At 39.9% G+C, this 20,036-nt stretch overlaps 1 protein-coding gene across 2 annotated transcripts in view; it reads left to right on the top strand.

The window, feature by feature from the left end:
- STAT1 (signal transducer and activator of transcription 1) overlaps positions 1 to 20,036 on the top strand; it is a 1,113,083-nt gene that overhangs the window by 745,508 nt on the left and 347,539 nt on the right. For both annotated transcript variants that reach the window (XM_073647949.1, XM_073647950.1), the window contains exon 19: positions 868 to 962. In XM_073647949.1, coding sequence (XP_073504050.1) covers positions 868 to 962 — 95 coding nt within the window. The remainder of the gene's footprint in view (positions 1 to 867; positions 963 to 20,036) is intronic.

Raw genomic sequence — 20,036 nt, 5'->3', positions numbered from 1 at the left:
TGCCCACATAGCGTTTTACAAGCGTATTTGATGCGTAATTTCCACTGCGGAAACGCTTGTAAAACGCTTGGTAATCTGCACCCCATGGTCCCCAATGAGAATCCGCAAGTTCTATGCCCATGCTGCGGATTTTTCCACAGCGTTTTTGATGTGCACAAAAATCCGCAGCATGTCAATTAATTTTGCATTTCCGCATGCGGAATTGCCTTTTCAATGCACTAAAAAACGCAAGGCAATTCCCCGTGTCGAAAACGCGCGATAAACGCTTGCAAAATTCCGCATGCGTTTTTCTGTGAAAGGACATGCGGAAATGAAGCGCAAATTTTCCGCTTCATTTCCGCAACGTGGGCACATAGCCTTAAGCTGCTATGAGAAGTATCAAAAGGCATGTGCACAGCAATATCATTTTTATGTTGCTGTGCATTATGTTCATCATTGTGGTGGTTATGAAGTATAGTCCAGCCCACTGCAATGACAATGCAATGTTATGTAAACACTAGCAGGCGGAGGGGCTGGGAAGGACCCAATACACACTCACACCCTGTGCACTGAAATCTCATTAGAAAACTTCAAATGCTTATTAAAGAAGAAACAAAACGGATTTCTTCACCAAAGAAATCAATTTCATTTGTATATCAGCCCCATTACGGCCATATCTTTACTTTAATTTACAAAATTGTGCTGACAGGTTCTCTTTAAATTTGAAATAGGGGTCAATTGGAAAATTTGGGTGCCAAAATACAGATTTGTCATGGATAAATCTCCTACCTTTTTGTCCTGGTTTTTACAATCTTTTTATATAGTTTTGAAAGCTGTGCATATATTACAAAAAGCAATTTCTAACTTGTTTATTCTATTTGGCTTTAGGAGAATTTAAACGACAAGAACTTCCCATTCTGGCTTTGGATTGAAGGCATCTTAGAGCTAATTAAAAAACATCTGCTTTGTCTGTGGAATGATGGGTGAGCATTCAAATGTATATTTTTCTGAAGTTCTTTGGCCCCTTGAGGACGGAGCCTCTTTTGGCCTTAATGATCAAGCCCCATTTTTAAATTTTGACCTATGTGTTTATATTGTAATAACTCTGGAAGTCTTCTATATATCCCACTGATTCCGAGATTATTGTTTTTTTGTTTTTTTTTACACTTTGTATTTTATGCCAGTGATAAATTGGCTTTGTGTTTATTTATGAAATTATTGAAAATTTGGTGAAAATGTAGAAAAATGTACAATTTTCAAGCTTTCAACTTTTATTCCTTTTATAGCAGATAGTAATACCAAATGAAATGGTTAATAAATAACATTTCCCAAATGTCTACTTTACATTTGCATCATTTTTCTAGTTATCTTTTATTTTGCTAGGATGTTAGAAGGGTTATTTACCATTCCTATTTGTCTTACAGACCTATTCAGGTTTGGAGTGATTTTGAGGGGCCTATTTGTTGGGAAAAAAAACAAAGTGATGCCATTTTAAAAACTTCACTCCTCAATGTATTTAAAACTGCTGTCAGAAAGTTTGAACCTTCAGGTGCTTCACAGGAATTAATGCAAAGTGGGGGAAAAAATGAAAATTTACATTTTTTTCCGCTAAAATATTAAGTAAAATAAATATAATATGAAAATATTGTTTTTGCCCTAAAATTTTCATTCTCATAAGGGGTAAAAGGCAAATATGAACACCACAATTTATTTTGAAATTTCTCCTATATGCAGTAATGCCTAGTGTGTAGTAGAAAACTATTCTTTTGGCATGCAATGCTTGGAAGAGAAGGAACAGCGAAAAAACCCATATGTGACTCCACTTTGAAAACTATACCAAAAATGGAGTTTACCTAGGGGTGTAGTGAGTATTTTAAACCCACATGTGCCTCACAGAATTTTATAACATTGGGGCTTGGAAAACAATTACACTTTTTATCACTAAAATGTGACAACAGCTGCAACTGTTTAACCACTTTGCACCAGAGCCTGTTTTTGCCTTCGTGACCGGGCCAATTTTTTTCAATTCTGACCACTGTCACTTTATGAAGTAATTACTCGGAAACGCTTCAACGGATCCCCCTGATTCTGGGATTGTTTTTTCGTGACATATTGTACTTCATGATAGTGGTAAAATTTCTTTAATATCACTTGCGTTTATTTGTGAAAAAATCTAAAATTTTGAAAATTTTGCAATTTTCAAACTTTGAATTTTCATGCCCTTAAATCAGAGAGATATGTCACACAAAATAGTTAATAAATAACATTTTCCTCATGTCTACTTTACATCAGCACAATTTTGGAACCAACATTTTTTTTTTGTTAGGAAGTTCTAAGGGTTAAAAGTTGACCAGCGATTTCTCATTTTTAAAACAAAATTTGCAAAAACATTTTTTTAGGGACCACATCTTCTTTGAAGTGACTTTGGGGGGCCTTTATGACAGAAAATACCCAAAAGTGACACCATTCTAAAAACTGCACCCCTCAAGGTGCTCAAAACCACATTCAAGAAGTTTATTAACCCTTCAGGTGTTTCACGGGAATTTTTGAAATGTGGAAGAAAACAATGAACATTTAACTTTTTTTCACACAAATGTTACTTTAGACCCATTTTTTTATTTTCACAAGGGTAACAGGAAAAAATGGACTACACAATTTGTAGTGCAATTTCTCATGAGCACGCTGATACCCCATATGTGAGGGAAAACCACTGTTTGGGCGCACTGCAGGGTTCGGAAGGGAAGGAGCGCCATTAGACTTTTTGAATGTAAAATTTGTTTGAATAATTAGCGGACACCATGTCGCATTTGGGGAGCCCCTAATGTGCCTAAATAGTGGAAACCCCCCACAAGTGACACCATTTTGGAAACTAGACCCCTTAGGGAACTTATCTAGATGTGTGGTGAGCACCTTGAACCCCAAGGTGCTTCACAGAAGTTTATAATATTGAGCTGTAAAAACAAAATTTTCACATTTTTCCCACAAAAACGTTTTTCATCCCTTAATTTTGCATTATCATAAGGATAACAGGAGAAATTGCACCATGAAATTTGTTGTGCAATTTCTCCTGAACACGCCGATACCCCATAGGTGGGGGAAAACTACTGCTTTGGTGTACGGCAGGGTTCGGAAGAGAAAGGAGCGCTATGTTGGCTGGGATAGGTTGCAGACACCATGTCACATTTGAAGAGTCGCTGACATGCCGAAACAGCAGAAACCCCCACAAGTTACCCCATTTTCTAAACTACACCTCTCAAGGAATTCATCTAGGGAAGTAGTGAGTATTTTTTAATTTTTAAATTTATACCATTGGGCAGTGAGGAAAACATAATTATATTTTTACCACAAAAAAATGTTTTACCCTCAGATTTTACATTTTCACACAGGGCAATGGGTAAAAATGGTGCCGAAATGTGTCACACAATTTCTTCTAAACGTGGCAATACCCCATATGTGGCTGTATCATACCGCTTAGCCATACGGCGAGATCTGGGAGGGACGGAGCGCTATTTGACAATTGGAGAACAAATTATTGTAGAATAGGCATTTGGATTTGGAACACAAAATTTTCTGAATTTCTTTTGGGGGGCAAGGGCCATTTCGCTTTTCCAGAGCCTTTCTGCTACCAGTAACTTGGAAGTCCCTTATATTTTTAACAGATAACGGACCTGAGTGGGGACTAGCTTTTTTTGAGGACTGAGTTGAAGCTTTTATTGGGAACATTTTACATATTGTTTATCCGGCGCTCTATGCTGAGCACTTACATCGGGGTTTCCATCTAAATTTCCAAGTGATGTAATTCAGATGAAACCCCTGCAGGATCCATTCACTATAATGAGGCAGCAGAGTTACTCTGGACTCGGTCTGGCCTCTGTTTAGCGGTGTCCTTTTTTTCAGACGTGCACACAACTGTGGCCAACCGCACTTTTATGCATGCCTAAAAAAACTGACACCGTGGGATCACAGGCCAGACGGCATCCACAGTGGCCTATATCTGCCTCATTACAGGGAATATTCCGTCATGGGTTACGTCTGAATCACGTATTTCAGAGATTTGCACGGAAACTCTGGTGTAAGTGCTCAGCTCAGAGCGCAGGATAAATGTGAGCAGAGCCTTACTGCGATCTTTGGGAGACATAATAAGCAAATCAGTAACAGGTGAAGAATTGGTTTTATTTATTTTTTATGCCGTTCATCGTGCGGTATAAGTGATGAGATTACTTTATTCTTCGGGTTGGTGCGATTACAGAGATACCAGATTCATATCGAGTTTTTATGATTGACAGCTGTCACAAACCAAAAGACGCTTTTTTTTGCCAAATCTAGTTTTTGCATCGCCATATTTTGAGAGCTATAATTTTTCCATATTTCGGCCGACAGAGTCATGTGACGGCTTGTTTTTTGCGGGTCGAGTTGACATTTTTATGCAATGATTAAGAACTTATAGTTCGAAACGTGTTTGCTGTTCCTCTCCAAGGTGGACTTTTAATATTTTTTGCATGACCCAATAAAATATGGATTTTAGAAGATTTGTTCAGCTGGATCTTCCTGGTTCCTCAACATTTTTATTGGTACCATTTTTGGGTACGTGACATTTTTTGATCGCTTTCTATTCCGTTTTTTGGGAGGTAAAGTTAACAAAAACCAACAATTCAGGAATTGTCTGAGTTTTTTTTTTATACCATTCTGCGTGTGGTAAAAGTTATAAGGCAGCATTATTCTTTGGGTCAGTATGTTTACAGCGATACTACACTTAACGTATATTTTTTTATGTTTTGGCGCTTTTACACAATAAAACAATTTTATAGAAAATTATTTTTTTTTGCATCGCTTTATTCTGAGAGCTATAACTTTTTTATTTTTCGGCTGATGGAGCTGTATGGCAGCTTTTTTTTTGCTGAACAAGATGACGTTTTCAGCGGTACCATTTTTATTTCCATTTTGCTTTTTGATCACGTTTTTTTCCACTTTTTGTTTGGCGATATGATGATAGTTTTTTGCTCCGTTTTTTATTTATTTTTATTACGGTGTGCACAGAAGGAGTTAATTAGTGTGACAGTTTTATAGATCGGGTTGTTTCGGACGCGGCGATATCAAATATGTGTACTTTTTTTGTTTTTGCATAAATATACAGATTTTTTGGTTTAATATTTTATTTATTGATTTTTATTTATTTTGTCATTTTTTTAAACCGTTTGAAAACATTTTTTAGACTTTTTTTTACATTTTTACTTAGTCCCTGTATGGGACATTAATTTTTATTTTTCTAATCACTGTTCTCATGCAATGTATTAGACATATATTGCATTGCATGATAGCTTTGCTGACAGTTTCACAGTCAGTGTCTCCTGCTAGACTTCAGCTGCAGGCTGAGTCTAGCAGGACACCGTACATGGCAGACCCGGAGGCGGTCATGTGACCTCTGGCTGCCATTACAACGGCAGGTCCTCTCAGACATCAGGGGGCCGTCCGAGAGGTAAGTGGATGACCCCCTCACCTCTCACTATCTTCTAAATGCCTTGATCGCTATAAAACGTGGCATCTAGAAGATAGCAAAGAGTTAACATCATTGGGACCTGATCCAATCAGGTCCCGATGATGTCCCCTGTCACTGCTACTGATCTGAACCGCAACCTTAGCGCCTGCAGGACCCTGGGGGTCCTGAGCGCTGCGGGACCACCGACCGTTTATAAACGTCGGTGCTACACAGAGCCCAGGCAGTGCCGACGTTTATATACAGTGGGTGGTCGGGAAGCGGTTAATTTCCCAGGGGGTAATGGGTAAAAATGACCCTCACAATTTTTTACCCAATTTCTCCTGAATTCAACAATACCCATATGTAGTTGGAAACTACTGTTTGGCCACAAAGCAGGGAAGGAGCGCAATCTGATTTATGGAGCACAAGTTTTTCTGGAATCGATTGTAGTCACCATTTGCAGAGCCCCTGATGTGCCAAAACAGCAGCAAAAAAAACAAAACCCAATTTTAGAAATAATACCCCATAATGAATTTATCTGTGAATTCTGTGACTATTTTGGTCTCACAGACATTTTCCAGAAAAAAAAGCATGGTGCAAATATGCTAACTTAGTCCCCATATATTGTGCCTAGCTAGTGCTTCTGGAGATATGCACGCCACAAAATAAGTGGGTGACCTTGCTACATTAATGCCTTACATGTGGACTCTATATGTGGTTTAGACACAGTGTGTGGCTCAGCAGGGAAGGGGGCATTTTGATTTGGGATCGCAGATTTTGCTGGAATAGTTTTTGGGAGCCATGTCACTTTTTCAGGGCCTGTGTGCTACTATTAATGTGGAAACCCTTCTATTTTTCCATTGAAAAATGATGGAACTAAGTGCGGGCTTGTTTTCTGTGGGTTGATTCTAAGTTTTTATTGGCAAGATTTTGGGGTGCATAACATTTTTTGATCACTTTCAGTAGAATTTTGAATTCACATTTATCCTGTACTCTATGCTTAGCATTTACATCAAGGTTTCCATCTAAAGCCCCCAAAAATGTGAATTATACGAATTCCGAGACAGAATGTGATTCATATGAATTCTTTGACATATTCCTCCCTACATGTACATGATTGCTTTAAACTGTCACCGCACGGTGAAGGTTTAATCTAAACTGCGTCTCCCTGACACCAGAGACCTGCAGCTAGCCAGCCAGGGACCAATCAGCTTTGGTTCCGTCCGGCGATCGCTTTGATTTGTCTGCCTGTATTGACAGACCAATCACAGAGAAGCAGGCTGCTTTCGCCTGATTTTCCAGCTCTGATCTTTTCAATGATGTCATAGAGATCAGAGCTGGCAGTCAGGTATTGCAGGTGGGTGTGATCACCGATGTGATCACCTACCATGGCCTTTTAACCTCCTAAATGCTACTGTTAATAGCTAAAGCTTCATATAGATGGTTAACCCTATTATTACTCTGTGATTGTGGGGTCCTGATGGTTACCATGGCAACAATGAAGTTAGGTAATGGCCTCAGGGTCTACCAGCCACAGTGGCCTGTTAAGCCCTGTCATCAGCAGGGTCTAACAGGCCAAGTTACAGTGTAAAACTGACAGCTCTCAAGCACTGCACTGCAGGAGTACTACAGAGTATGAAACCAGCATTCAAAGTGTACAATATTCAAGTCATAAAAAACACATCAAATGTGACTTCACTAATAACGCAGGTTTTATATAAAAGTAAGCAAAAAACATACATATCATTGGTGTCTCTGCATCTGCAATGACCCAAACTATAAAACTATCATGTTGTTTATCCTGTATATCAAATACTGTAAAAAAAAAAAAAAAAGGTAAAAAACGACACTTTTTTCATCATACCGTCATGCAAAAGTTGGAATAAAAACAGATCAAAATTTTGTATTTAAAATAAAATGGCATAGCTGAAAATGGGGTCTTCGTCCTCAAAAAAAAGCCAAGCCATTATACAGCTCTATTGGGGAACATAAAAAAAGTTATATCACTCATAATATGGAGAAAAAAAAAAACATAAAAAAATATATAAATCTGGTATCCTATACAAATCTAGCATCACTGTAATTATAGAAACTCATAGAATAAAGTTGTCATTTATACCGTACACTGAATGGTGGAAAAAATATATATTAAAGATAAAATAATTCTTGTATTTCTGTTTATTTGTTCATTCTGCCTCCCAAAAAACAATATAAGGGCTCATGCAGATGTCTGTGAAGCACGGTCTGACCACAGATCCCAATACACGGATTGTTCACAGGTCTCCCGATCTGATCTTGAAAACCTCATATAGAGTGCTCAGCATAAATGAGTACAACCCAACAGATTTTTCGAAAATCTTTAGTTTCCTTTCAGAATCAACATTTTGTATGGAAATACAAAATACTCCAACAAATGTGGGTCACTGCTTGCAAACACATTTTGTTATTTTGCACAAGCCAAAAAAGTAATTTTCCTAACAAATTCAGTCAATGGTCATGTTGCAAAAATGAGTTCACCCCAATGAAAGACTTCGTTGAAAGCTAGAGTTTAGATCACAAAATTCTAATTAATACCCCCTTCACATGTTTGTTTTGTATGTCCGCATGCAGCCCGTTTTTTAAAGACCGCAAATATAGACATACGCACACCCATTGTATTCAATGGGTGTGCGTACATGTCAGGTTTTCCACACGTGCACACTGAAGACACATGAATGACATCCGTGTGTTATCAGCGTGACATGTACCAGCGCCTGGGAAAAAGTAGTACATGTACCAGGCGCCGGCTGATGAAGGCAACTATCATCATTGTTGACTGCTCGTGCTGAGATCAACGCGAGCAGAAGGTAATGATATGAGATGTATTCAGCATCTGCTGTGTACATGCTGTGTTAAATGAAGAATAAACTAAAATAAATTGTGTGGGCTCCCTCCAATTATTCATAAAATTTATAGGGGTAACCTTGTCAATTGTTTTCTGGGGTTCCCCAGTAATCTAGTAAACACTAATAAAACTGCTGTGAGCTGTTATTAATAGCCAGGGAACCTTTTTGGCTAATGGCCCCTTTCCCTGGCCAGTAATATCAGCCCTCTGGGGGCGGCTTTCCCTCTGCTGGCTATGAATAATTGGCGGGAGCTCACACAATTTATTTTAGTTAATTCTTCATTTTACACAGCATGTACACAGCAGGTGCTGAATACATCTCCCATCATTGTCTCCAATGGGACAATGATGAGAGCTGCCTTCAGTAGCCGGCGCCTGGGATCAGCACAAACTGTACTGGTTTTCCCAGACACCGTTACATGTCACACAGCGGCACACGGATGTCTCATATGGATACACAGATTAACCGATGTCACACCTATGCCACACGGATGTCACATACGTACATACGAATGGCACACTGACTTGGAGCACGGATATTACCAGTACTGGTTTTTCCTGTACAGGAATCACCAGGATGTGTGAAGGAGGCCTAACAAGAATTCAACCGCAAGTAAGTTTAATTATTCATTAAACAGATGCCCAACAATTGACTATAGAAGGGCATCACTTAAAGAAAACCCCTTCCCAGTCCATGCTGTCAGGAATGCCATCACATGGAAGAGAAATGTCACAAGACCTGAGAAAGAAAATATTGTTTTACACAGGAAAGGTGAAAGCTATAAGAAGATCAGCAAAGCTTTGCTTATCAGTCAGAATACTGTAGCAGAAGTGATAAAAAAATGTAGCAAAGATGGAACTGCAACCATTTAACAGAGACATACAGGCTGATCACGGAAGTGAACACCTAAATTAGAGTGTCTACTGATGTGTAGGAATGAAGAAAAACGCAAGCTCACTGCAGTTAGCTAAAGACGTAGAAAGCCAGACCAGGGTGAGTATTTTACAAGACACGATACACTGCAGAGGAATGGCATTCATGGGTTTCCTCTATGAAGGAAGCATGGACACAAAAAACCTTGTACAATTTGCTGAGAAATATAGAGACTACTGGGACTCTGGAGTGATGAGACCAGGATATGTTTTTGGAACCGATGGCTTCAAAACTTTATGGTGAAGAGTACAAAAAAAATGCACGGTGCCTACGTTGAAACATGGTGGTGGCATTGACCTTATATGATGCTGCATGACTCCTGCTGGTGTCAGGGAGCTAAATTTCATTGATCGTATCATGAATTCACAGATGCCCCGCTCTATATTGAAATAGAAGATGCTATCATCACTCCCTGCCCTTGGTACACATGCACTTTTCCAACATGACAATGATCCAAAACACACATCTAAGGCCACTGTTGCATTTCTGAAGAAGAATAGGGTGAAAGTAATTCAATTCGCAAGTGTCTCTTGATCTGAACCAAATTGAAAACCTATGGGGAGTTCTTAAGAGACAAGTTGAGCATCACTCTCCATCCAGCATCCAGGCTCTAAAAGAGCTCGCTCTAAAAGTATGGAAAAGGATGAAGGTTGCAATATGTCTCCAAATTCTTCATTCCATACCTAGAAGACTTTGTGCTGTCCTTAAAATTAATTTCAGGTCATACAAAATACTCGCATAGTTTTTGATGTGGGGTGTATTTTTTATCGCTCAAATAATTTCAGTAAAACTGAAGAATTTGTAACTAAAGTTATTTTATTTTCCAATAAATTTTTATTCAACTTTTCTAATAATAAAGGGAAAGATAAAGGAAATGGAGGGGGGAGGAAAGAAAGAATAGGGTGGGAAAAGGGGGAAGGGAGAAGAAAACAAGGTAAGTGGGGAAAATAGTCCCTAAAAAGGGACAAAGACAAGAGTACATTGCGTTTTAGATACATAACATTGCTTATCGTTTAGTTACAAGTAACTGCTTTAAGATAAAAAAATATAAGCACATACAAATCACGCTAGACATTCTTATTCATTTGCTTATAAGTCCTCTTGTAACACAAACAAGATAAGTAAATTATGCTAGACTTCTTTTCCAGTTGCTTATACACATTCTTGTCGGGGCCAATGACTGTATTAAATCACGCTAGACATGCTTTTCAGTATTCTTATCAGGGCCATTATGACCTCTTTGGAGGGAAAATGTCCGGTTTTAGGATTTAAAAGTAAGGTCTCAAAAAGGACTCCAAATAGGTAACGACTGGGATATAGACCATGGGAACTAGAATCATCTCTAGAACCATAAGGGTAAAAAAAACAAACAAACAAACAAACCAAGAGGAATAGAATCAAGAGAATATGCAGAAATTGCATTCAAGTAACATTTGCTAACTTACTGAGAAAACATCAAGTAATTATTATTTTCTGTATCAAATCTGTACCTTCTTCCAGAGTCGTCACCAGGAAAATCTCATTTTGAAAATAAATCTGAAGATTAGTAGAACCTATCCTTCCAGATTTCACACCTGTCTTTACCAGTTTACTCGTAATGTCACGGAAAGATCTCCTAGCTAATTAGGTTGGTTTTTAAAGATCTTTAAAGAGTAAAATATGGTTATAAGGCTTGGGAAGATTTTTCTTTTTTATAGTTAAATTTAGTAAATTATTTCTTACGGTGAAAGAGTGGAAATTAACGATAATTTCTCTAGGGACGTCCCTGGGTAAGAAATCAGGTTTTGGGATTCTGTAGGCATTAATAACGATCATCTCGTCAGAGAGATCTGGAAGCAGAGCAGTAGTCATTTCCGTAATGTAAGCCTCTAGATTTGAAGGAGAAATTGCTTCAGGTATTCCTCTAATTTTTAAGTTATTTTTTCTGGACTTGTCTTCAAAAATAGCTTGCTGTTGTTTAACAAGAATTATTTCTTTATGAAGGGATTCAACTGAACTTGACAAAACCTCTTTGTGTTTTTTCATGCTAACTATAGTGTTTTCTGTTGTGTCAATTCTATTTTGGACAGACTTAATTTCAGACATTAGTTCTGTTGTCTTTGGACTTATGGCTTGCTGTATAGATGAAATCAGATAATTAATTGATTGTTTTATAAATAGTTCTGTAGCTGGTTTATTGTTGTCTGAGGTGTCTGATAACGAGTCGTTTATATTGTTAAGGGAGCCACTTGAGCAGTTTTTAATTTTGGTATCTAAAGAGGGTATGTTGGAAAAAGTATTCCCCATTGCGAATAGACAAGCTTTAAAGGATGATTTGATTGAATCACAAAGCTCTATAACAAAGAGCTTAGATGGAGGTTCGTCTTTAGCGTTAATATCACAAAATGGTATCTTGTGAATAAGATTGTCATTAATTTCCACGGGGTTAATTTGTGTGTTTACTAATGATGCCTCTGAAAGAGTCAAATTGACATGCCCATACCCCTTAGTATCATCATCTGATGAAGAAGTATATACTACATGAACTCCATCTGAGCTATGAAAAGATCCAATTGAAGGTTGGGGTGATGATGTCCCTATCGAATATCCACCTATATCAGAGTCCTCCCGATCAGATTCATCTGTCTGACACCAATCTGCAGAGTGAATATCTGAGTTATACTCATTGTTATAGTCAGCATTGTGATCTATATATATTGAGTCTGAAAGTCCTACTCCCTCACAAATAACAACCCCTTCAATATTATTTTCTTCCAAATTTTGTATGCCATTATTAGCATATACGTCGCTACTCTCATCACCCCGCATTGTCTCAATGGCTGCCAAATCCACACTCCTCCGCTCTCTCTCAGTGCCATCGGGTCTGAAGGCTATCGGCATCAGCGCAACCTCAGCCACCCCCGCTGCAGCGCGCGGCAGTCTGCACTTGCTTCTTGGAGATGACAAGTCCGGTTCAGCTCCAAGGGATCGCCCATGGGACCTCCCACCATTAAGCACACAGCAGGAGTCCCCCAAAGACCCAGCTCCATCCATCCGCTCCTCCGCGATGACAGCACTCCTGTCAGTGAAAACCGATGGAACAGACACCGCAGGCATATGGACGGTCGCGGCCAGCTTCCGGCTGATAGGTGTTGCTAGGATACTGCTCCGCTCACCATTCCTCATATTCCTCTGGGTTGTCGGGTTTTTAGCCTTAATCTGCATTTCCTTCTGGCCATAACAAGCAGGGGAAGCAACGACATTTGAAGTACGAGGTACCGCCAATTTCTTCTGATATTCTACAGACTTCAAGGCGCAGCTCCTCACATTGAACCACGGAGTCTTCAAGGAAATCGGGTCAGTTTTCACAGATTGTCTTATCTTTTGTGGTAGAGTATTCTCTTGGAAAGGAAAGGTCCTCTTGGCAGAGTAAGTTGAAGATCTTTGTTTAAATGGAGCTGACGGCTCTGTGCCTGTACTTTTACATGCCGCTTTAAGCTTACTCCGCTCCGCAGCTTTTGCAGCATTAATAACTCAGACTGCATATGATCTTCTCCTCTGAGCTTCTCCTGGCATGATCCCAGAGTGATCCAAAAACGAAAAAAAAAATAAAATGAGTCCCCTTTTGAGTCTTCTGGAGTTACTATAACCGAGGGTTAAACGGAGCTGTGCAGAAACACAGCCGCTCTCGTTCCCCAGCAAACCACGCCAGCTTAAAGTTATATTATTAACTTTCATGTCATGGGTTAAAAAACTGTTCTATGAAACGTAATCATATAAAAATTTTGTTCTTGCGTTCAGTGTGATATGTATTTAAATCTTAATTTTCAAATCAAAGGGTGTGTACTCCCTTATGCCCAGAGCATTGTGTATCTATCTGCACCAATAATGAATGAAAATCCATCAAACCATGTTAGAAATATAAATGGAAATTTTATTTTTGTCTTACTTGTGCAATTTACACAAAACTCATCATTACCTCAAAACTGATATTGTTTTGGATTAAGGGATTAAGAAAAAGCTGACAAAATGTTCCAAGATTTTCTAGACATGGTTTTCTCTTCTTTCTTTTCTTTTCAAAATCTTTTCATTAGTATTATTCTGAAACTGCATCACAAAATGAAATAACAGTAATATATTCAATAACATATTGTTGTAATATACCTTATGTATCTACAGTATAAGTACACATACATATAGAAGTTTCATACTTCTAGATAGGTCGAAAGGATTAATATATCGTGTTTATAACAACGATGTTGAAAGAGGTGTGTGGGGTCGGCATTTTAAGAGAAGTCGGGGTGGGATTTAGAGGGAAACGGGATTTATAAGTTGCATAAGCAGTAAAGGGCAGGCTGGGTGAGCTTGAAAGTTTGTTGGTTAATATTTTTTGGGGAAGATTATTCCATCAGTGATGTTTTGATTAATATAACTAGTACATATATATATATATATATATATATAGACCAGTTTTAAGGATAAGGAGAAGACGGGAGAAATATTAAAACAGAGAGCAGGGTAGATTTATGTTTATTTAGACCTGGGAGCTATCTTCAACCCCTTCCCGACATGTGCCGCATATATAGCGCTGCGGGAGCTGCATTTCCTCAAAGCACCATATATAAACAGCGCCGCAAACGTGCGGGCTCATACTGAGCGCCTCCCGATGTCTGCTCTATGTGAGAGCTGATACCTTGCAGTAACGCCCACGATGGGTGCTAACACCGATCGCTGGCGTTTAACCCCTATGATGCCGCTGTCAATAGTCACATTGACATTGCAGAGGGAGTGATCTCCCTCTGTGCTTCCATCAGCACAACGCGATGCGATCGCGTTGTTCTGATGGTCTCCATGGTGACCCCCCCGGTCCCAAGATTGCCACGGGATGTTTCAGGGTCATGCAGGAAGGTGGCCTATCAGCGCCTGCTGAGAGAGCAGGAGCAGAGGTGCCTCCTTCCTGCTTGTCAGACACTAATCTGATGCTCTGCAGTGCAGAAGCATTGCAGAGTATTTGATCAGCGATCAGGGCAGTGAAAGTTGATGTCCCATAGTGGGACAATATGAAACTGTAAAAAAAAAGTTAATTCTAAAAATACTAAACAAAATCACAAATTAAAGAGCAAAAAAAAGAAAAAATATTAAACCAATAAATATATTTATCTGTGTAAAAAAAAAATATATATAAACAAAAAAGTGCACATATTTGTTATCACCACGTCTGCAACCATCCGACCTATAAAACTGTCCCACTAGTTAACCCCTTCAGTGAACATCGTAAAAAAAAACAAGGCAAAAACGATGCTTTATCATCATACCACCGAACAAAAAGTGGAATAAAGCGCAATCAAAAAGACAAATATAAATAAAAATGTTACAGCTGAAAACGTCATTTTGTCTCTCAAAAAACAAGCCGTCATAGAGCTCCGTCAGTGGAAAAATAAAAAAGTTACTGCTGTCCGAATAAAGCGATGCAAAAATAATTATTTTTTCTATAAAATATTTTTATTGTGTAAAAGCACCAAAACCTAAAAAAGAAATAAATGTGGTATCGCTGTAATCGTACTGACGTGAAAAATAAAGCTGGCTCATCAATTTTACCACAAGCGGTACAGCATGAAAAAGTCTGCAAAAAAACAATTCCTGAATTGCTGGTTTGTCTTCATTCTACCTCCCAAAAAAAAAGAATAGAAAGCGATCAAAATATGTAATTTGCCCGAAAATGGTACCAATAAAAATGTCAATTTGTTCCACATTACTTGGTCTACAGAAATATGGAAAAATTATAGCTATCAAAATAAGGCGATGCAAAAACTTGTTTTTACAATAAAAAGCTTCTTTTAGTGTGTGACAGCTGCCAAACATAATCATAGTAACCTAGCAATGTAGGTTGAATAAGACCTAGGTCCATCAAGTTCAACCTCCCTCCCCCCAATTGTACATTTTGTCTAATTTAACTATAACCCACAATGTTATGTGTATTGAGGAAATCATCCGGCCCTTTTTTGAAAACGGTTATAGTGTCGGCCATTACTACCTCTTGTGGTAGGGCATTCCACAGTCTGACTGTAAAAAACCCTTTCCTGTTTAGGTGCCGGAATCGCCTTCTTCCACCTGTAATGACTGCCCCCTGGTCCTTAGTATGGTCTTTGGAAGGAGTAAGTCATGTGCTAGTCTTTTGTACTTGACCACACATTTATACATGTAAATGAGGTCCCCCCTGAGGCGTCTTTTTTCTAAGCTAAACAAGCTCAGCGTTTTCTACCTCTCATCATATGGGAGGCCTTCCATCCCTTGTAATAATCTAGTTGCCCGCCTTTGAACTGACTCTAACTTCTAAATATCCTTTTTAAAATGTGAAGCCCAAAACTGGATCCCATATTCCAGATGTGGCCTCACCAGTGATTTATAAATGGACAGCAGTACTTTGGTATTGCTGGATGTTATTTCTCTTTTTATACATCTTAAAATCTTGTTTGCTTCTGCCGCTGCTGCTTGACATTGAGCACTGCTGCTCAGCTTACTTGTAACCAGAATACCAAACTCCTTTTCCTGTTCTGTAGTCCCGAGTATACTCACATGTAACGTATTTGCAGTAATAGGATTACTCTGTCCTAGGTGGATTACTCTACATTTATGTACATTAAACCTCATTGGCCAAGTCTTTGCCCATTCAGTCATCTTATCCAGATCATTCTGCAATATCGTAATATCAAGATCAGATTTTAACATCCTACATAGTTTGAATCAGAAAGATGAAGCTATTTTGGCACCAGTCCTAGTTAATGATCATTTGAATCATGTGGTCTCATGTGCATAGAGCGAAATGGTTGCAGTTAGCTTGTATTCTGTGGTGCTGCCAAAGTGCATTCAAATAATGAGACTCAGAAGATTCAAGAAAAAGTAGCCCTCACCACAAGCAGTAGATCATATTATCGTTTAATCCGGATCACAAGTTCATGTAAGCGGTAGGCAAGGGGATGCGGTAGTGAATGGAGGTGGACGATGGCCATTTTGTGCTGCCGAATGCGCTTTTACGGGTCCAATAGTACATCCGGTGGACAACACCCTCCTTAACCCCTTTGTGACGTGGGGCATAATAATACTTATATGCGCCTTGGGCCTACTGGACCAGAGACGTATTATTATGCCCTGGCGATCGCGCTCACACAACCTTTTGTGCGAGAGCGATCGCTTCCGGGTGTCAGATGATTGTCACAGCTGACACCTAAATACTATGAGCCAGGGGTGGTGCCGGTGTGGGCATCGGTAATAGCACGCCTCTTACCTTCTATCTGGTGTCCCGCGCTGTGTATGCCAGATCCGGATAGTTGCTATGGTGACCCGATGTCGTCATGACGACATCTGGGTCACCAGGCATCAGCATGTTAGATTGTGCTTAGTGCACAATCTTCCTAACTTGTGTGTGCAGGGGCTACAGCCTGCACATCATAGGGATGATGCTTCATCATTATGCTGTGCATGCGATCTGCCTGCAAAAAATGAAAGTCCCATAGTGGGACAAAGTGTAAAAGTTAAAAAAAAAAATTAATTGTAAAAATATTTAAAAAATTTAAAAAAGAATCCAAAAAAATCAAAATATACTGTACCCATAAATAAATATTATAATGAAAAACAACAACAATAAAAGTACACATATTTGGTATCATTGTGTCCTTAACGACTTGACCTATAAAACTGTTCCGTAACTACTTAACACCTTTACACTGTGTGCAGAATTATAAGGCAAATGAGTATTTTGATTACATGATACTTTTTATACATGTTGTCCTACTCCAAGCTGCATAGGCTTGAGAGCCAACTGCCAATTAAGTAAATCTGGTGATGTGCATCTCTGTAATGAGGAGGGGTGTTGACTAATGACATTAACAACCTATATAAGATGTGCTTAATTATTAGGCAACTTCCTTTCCTTTGGCAAAATGGGTCAGAAGAGAGATTTGACGGGCTCTGAAAAGTCCAAAATTGTGAGATGTCTTGCTTAGGGATGCAGCAGTCTTGAAATTTCCAAACTTTTGAAGCGTGATCACCGAACAATCAAGCGTTTCATGGCAAATAACCAACAGGGTCGCAAGAAGCGTGTTGGCCAAAAAAGGCGCAAAATAACTGTCCATGAATTGAGGAAAATCAAGCATGAAGCTGCCAAGATGCCATTCGCCACAGTTTTGCTGTGAGCGGAGCTGCGGGAGAGGGATCGGCACGTGTCACGCTGCGGCCTGCAGTTTTCCCTGGACTGCGACGGAGGCCACATCGCTAAACCCGGCCGGGACAAAGAGGCACAGGAGAGAGCTGCGGATCTGATTTTAAGGTACTGCAGCCCCTCGTCGGCGACACCCAGCGACATCCATAGAACGGAGGGGGAGAGCTGGCGGTACTCACAGCCCGGGACTCTGCTTCTGGAGGGCCCTTGTACTGTTGTGGTGGCTAGTGCAGTGGCCCCCCTGGGATCTGAGTCGCGTCGCTCATTTGCTCCAAAGACTGTGAGCCCCTTGTGCGTACCTTTATTGTCATCGACCTGTCAGAGGGTTTAACCCCGCCGCGGCCACCATTATCTCGCCTTCGTTACGCACTGACAGTGAACTGTCAGGCCCTGGAGACAGAACCCAGATCTGGCACAGACACCCCTTCCCCCTCCTCTAAGAAAGCTGCAGAGTAGGAAGATAAGAGAGAAAAGGAGACCCAGCTATAGAACACAGATTCTCTCTTAATCTAAATTCCGGTCTCCCCTCAATCTTATAATCTGCATAGCTTTACAGCCTAATATATACCTAGCTATACAGTGCCTACAAGTAGTATTCAACCCCCTGCAGATTTAGCTGGTTGACACATGCGGAATTAACTTGGCATTGTGACATTTGTACTGTAGATCAGCCTGGAAGTGGGAAATGCACTGCAGCAAATATTGTTTTGGGTTTTTTTTTTTTTTTTTTTTTTTTTTTAAACGTTAAAAGTTAAGTCAGAGTGTCATTTATTATTCAACCCCTCAAACCACAAGAATTCTGTTTGGTCCCCCTAAAGTATTAAGAAGTAGTTCAGGCACCAAGAATAATGAGCTTCACATGTGTGGATTAAAGATCTCTTTTGCCAGCCTTTTCTGACTATTTAAGACCCTCCCCAAACTTGTGAACAGCACTCAGACATGGTCAACATGGGAAAGACAAAGGAGCATTCCAAGGCCATCAGAGACCAGATCGTGGAGGGTCACAAGGCTGGCAAGGGGTACAAAACCCTTTCCAAGGAGTTGGACCTACCTGTCTCCACTGTTGGGAGCATCATCCGTAAGTGGAAGGCTTATGGAACTACTGTTAGCCTTCCACGGCCTGGACAGCCTTTGAAAGTGTCCTCCCGTGCCGAGGCCAGGCTTGTACGAAGAGTCAAGGCTAACCCAAGGACAACAAGGAAGGAGCTCCGGGAAGATCTCATGGCAGTGGGGACATTGGTTTCAGTCAATACCATAAGTAACGTACTCCACCGCAATGGTCTCCGTTCCAGACGAGCCCGCAAGGTACCTTTACTTTCAAAGCGTCATGTCAAGGCTCATCTACAGTTTGCTCATGATCACTTGGAGGACTCTGAGACAGACTGGTTCAAGGTTCTATGGTCTGATGAGACCAAGATCGAGATCTTTGGTGCCAACCACACACGTGACGTTTGGAGACTGGATGGCACTGCATACGACCCCAAGAATACCATCCCTACAGTCAAGCATGGTGGTGGAAGCATCATGCTGTGGGGCTGTTTCTCAGCCAAGGGGCCTGGCCATCTGGTCCGCATCCATGGAAAGATGGATAGCACGGCCTACCTGGAGATTTTGGCTAAGAACCTCCGCTCCTCCATCAAGGATCTTAAGATGGGTCGTAATTTCATCTTCCAACAAGACAACGACCCAAAGCACACAGCCAAGAAAACCAAGGCCTGGTTCAAGAGGGAAAAAGTCAAGGTGTTGGAGTGGCCTAGTCAGTCTCCTGACCTTAACCCAATTGAAAACTTGTGGAAGGAGCTCAAGAATAAAGTCCACATGAGACACCCAAAGAACCTAGATAACTTGGAGAAGATCTGCATGGAGGAGTGGGCCAAGATAACTCCACAGACCTGTGCCGGCCTGATCAGGTCTTATAAAAGACGATTATTAGCTGTAATTGCAAACAAGGGTTATTCCACAAAATATTAAACATAGGGGTTGTATAATAATTGACCCCCACTTTTAAGTTTAAAATTTAATAAAATTCAACTGAGCAACATAACTTTTTGGTTTGTAAGATTTATGCTTCTGTTCATAAAACCTACTCTCGTTTGCAGTTTGAAGGCTCTAACTTATTTGCATCTTATCAAACCAGCTAAATCTGCAGGGGGTTGAATACTACTTGTAGGCACTGTAGCTACCTGCTCCTCTCTGGACAGGACACAACATCTTATGTGAAGAGACCAGTTTATTTTTTCTGCCTTTTTTTTTCTTTTCTCTCACACTCTCAAAGAAAAAGAAAAAAAAAAAGAGAGAGAGAGAACACTATAAGCCAATTAATGGCTGAATAATAGCAACACCTAGTGGCTGAAAATTAAAACAGCAACTTCATTTCTATAATAATTTTCCAGTTGTGGATCTTACTCTAAAGGTCTGGGGCTGGTGTGCCAAAACCGTCCACTTAATTAAACATTATTTCCTCAGCGAATAATATGTAATCTTTACAAGTAGCTCAACACTGAACTCTAAATTTAAATCTATACCTAAGGAATTTCTTGAAAAATGGTCAAAATTGGAGGCGGCC

Source organism: Phyllobates terribilis, unplaced genomic scaffold, assembly GCF_046119375.1.
Source record: "Phyllobates terribilis strain yellow unplaced genomic scaffold, ASM4611937v1 Scaffold_9__5_contigs__length_417890890, whole genome shotgun sequence".
NCBI classification, from domain to species: domain Eukaryota; kingdom Metazoa; phylum Chordata; class Amphibia; order Anura; family Dendrobatidae; genus Phyllobates; species Phyllobates terribilis.
This window is presented reverse-complemented; position numbering and strand designations above follow the sequence as displayed.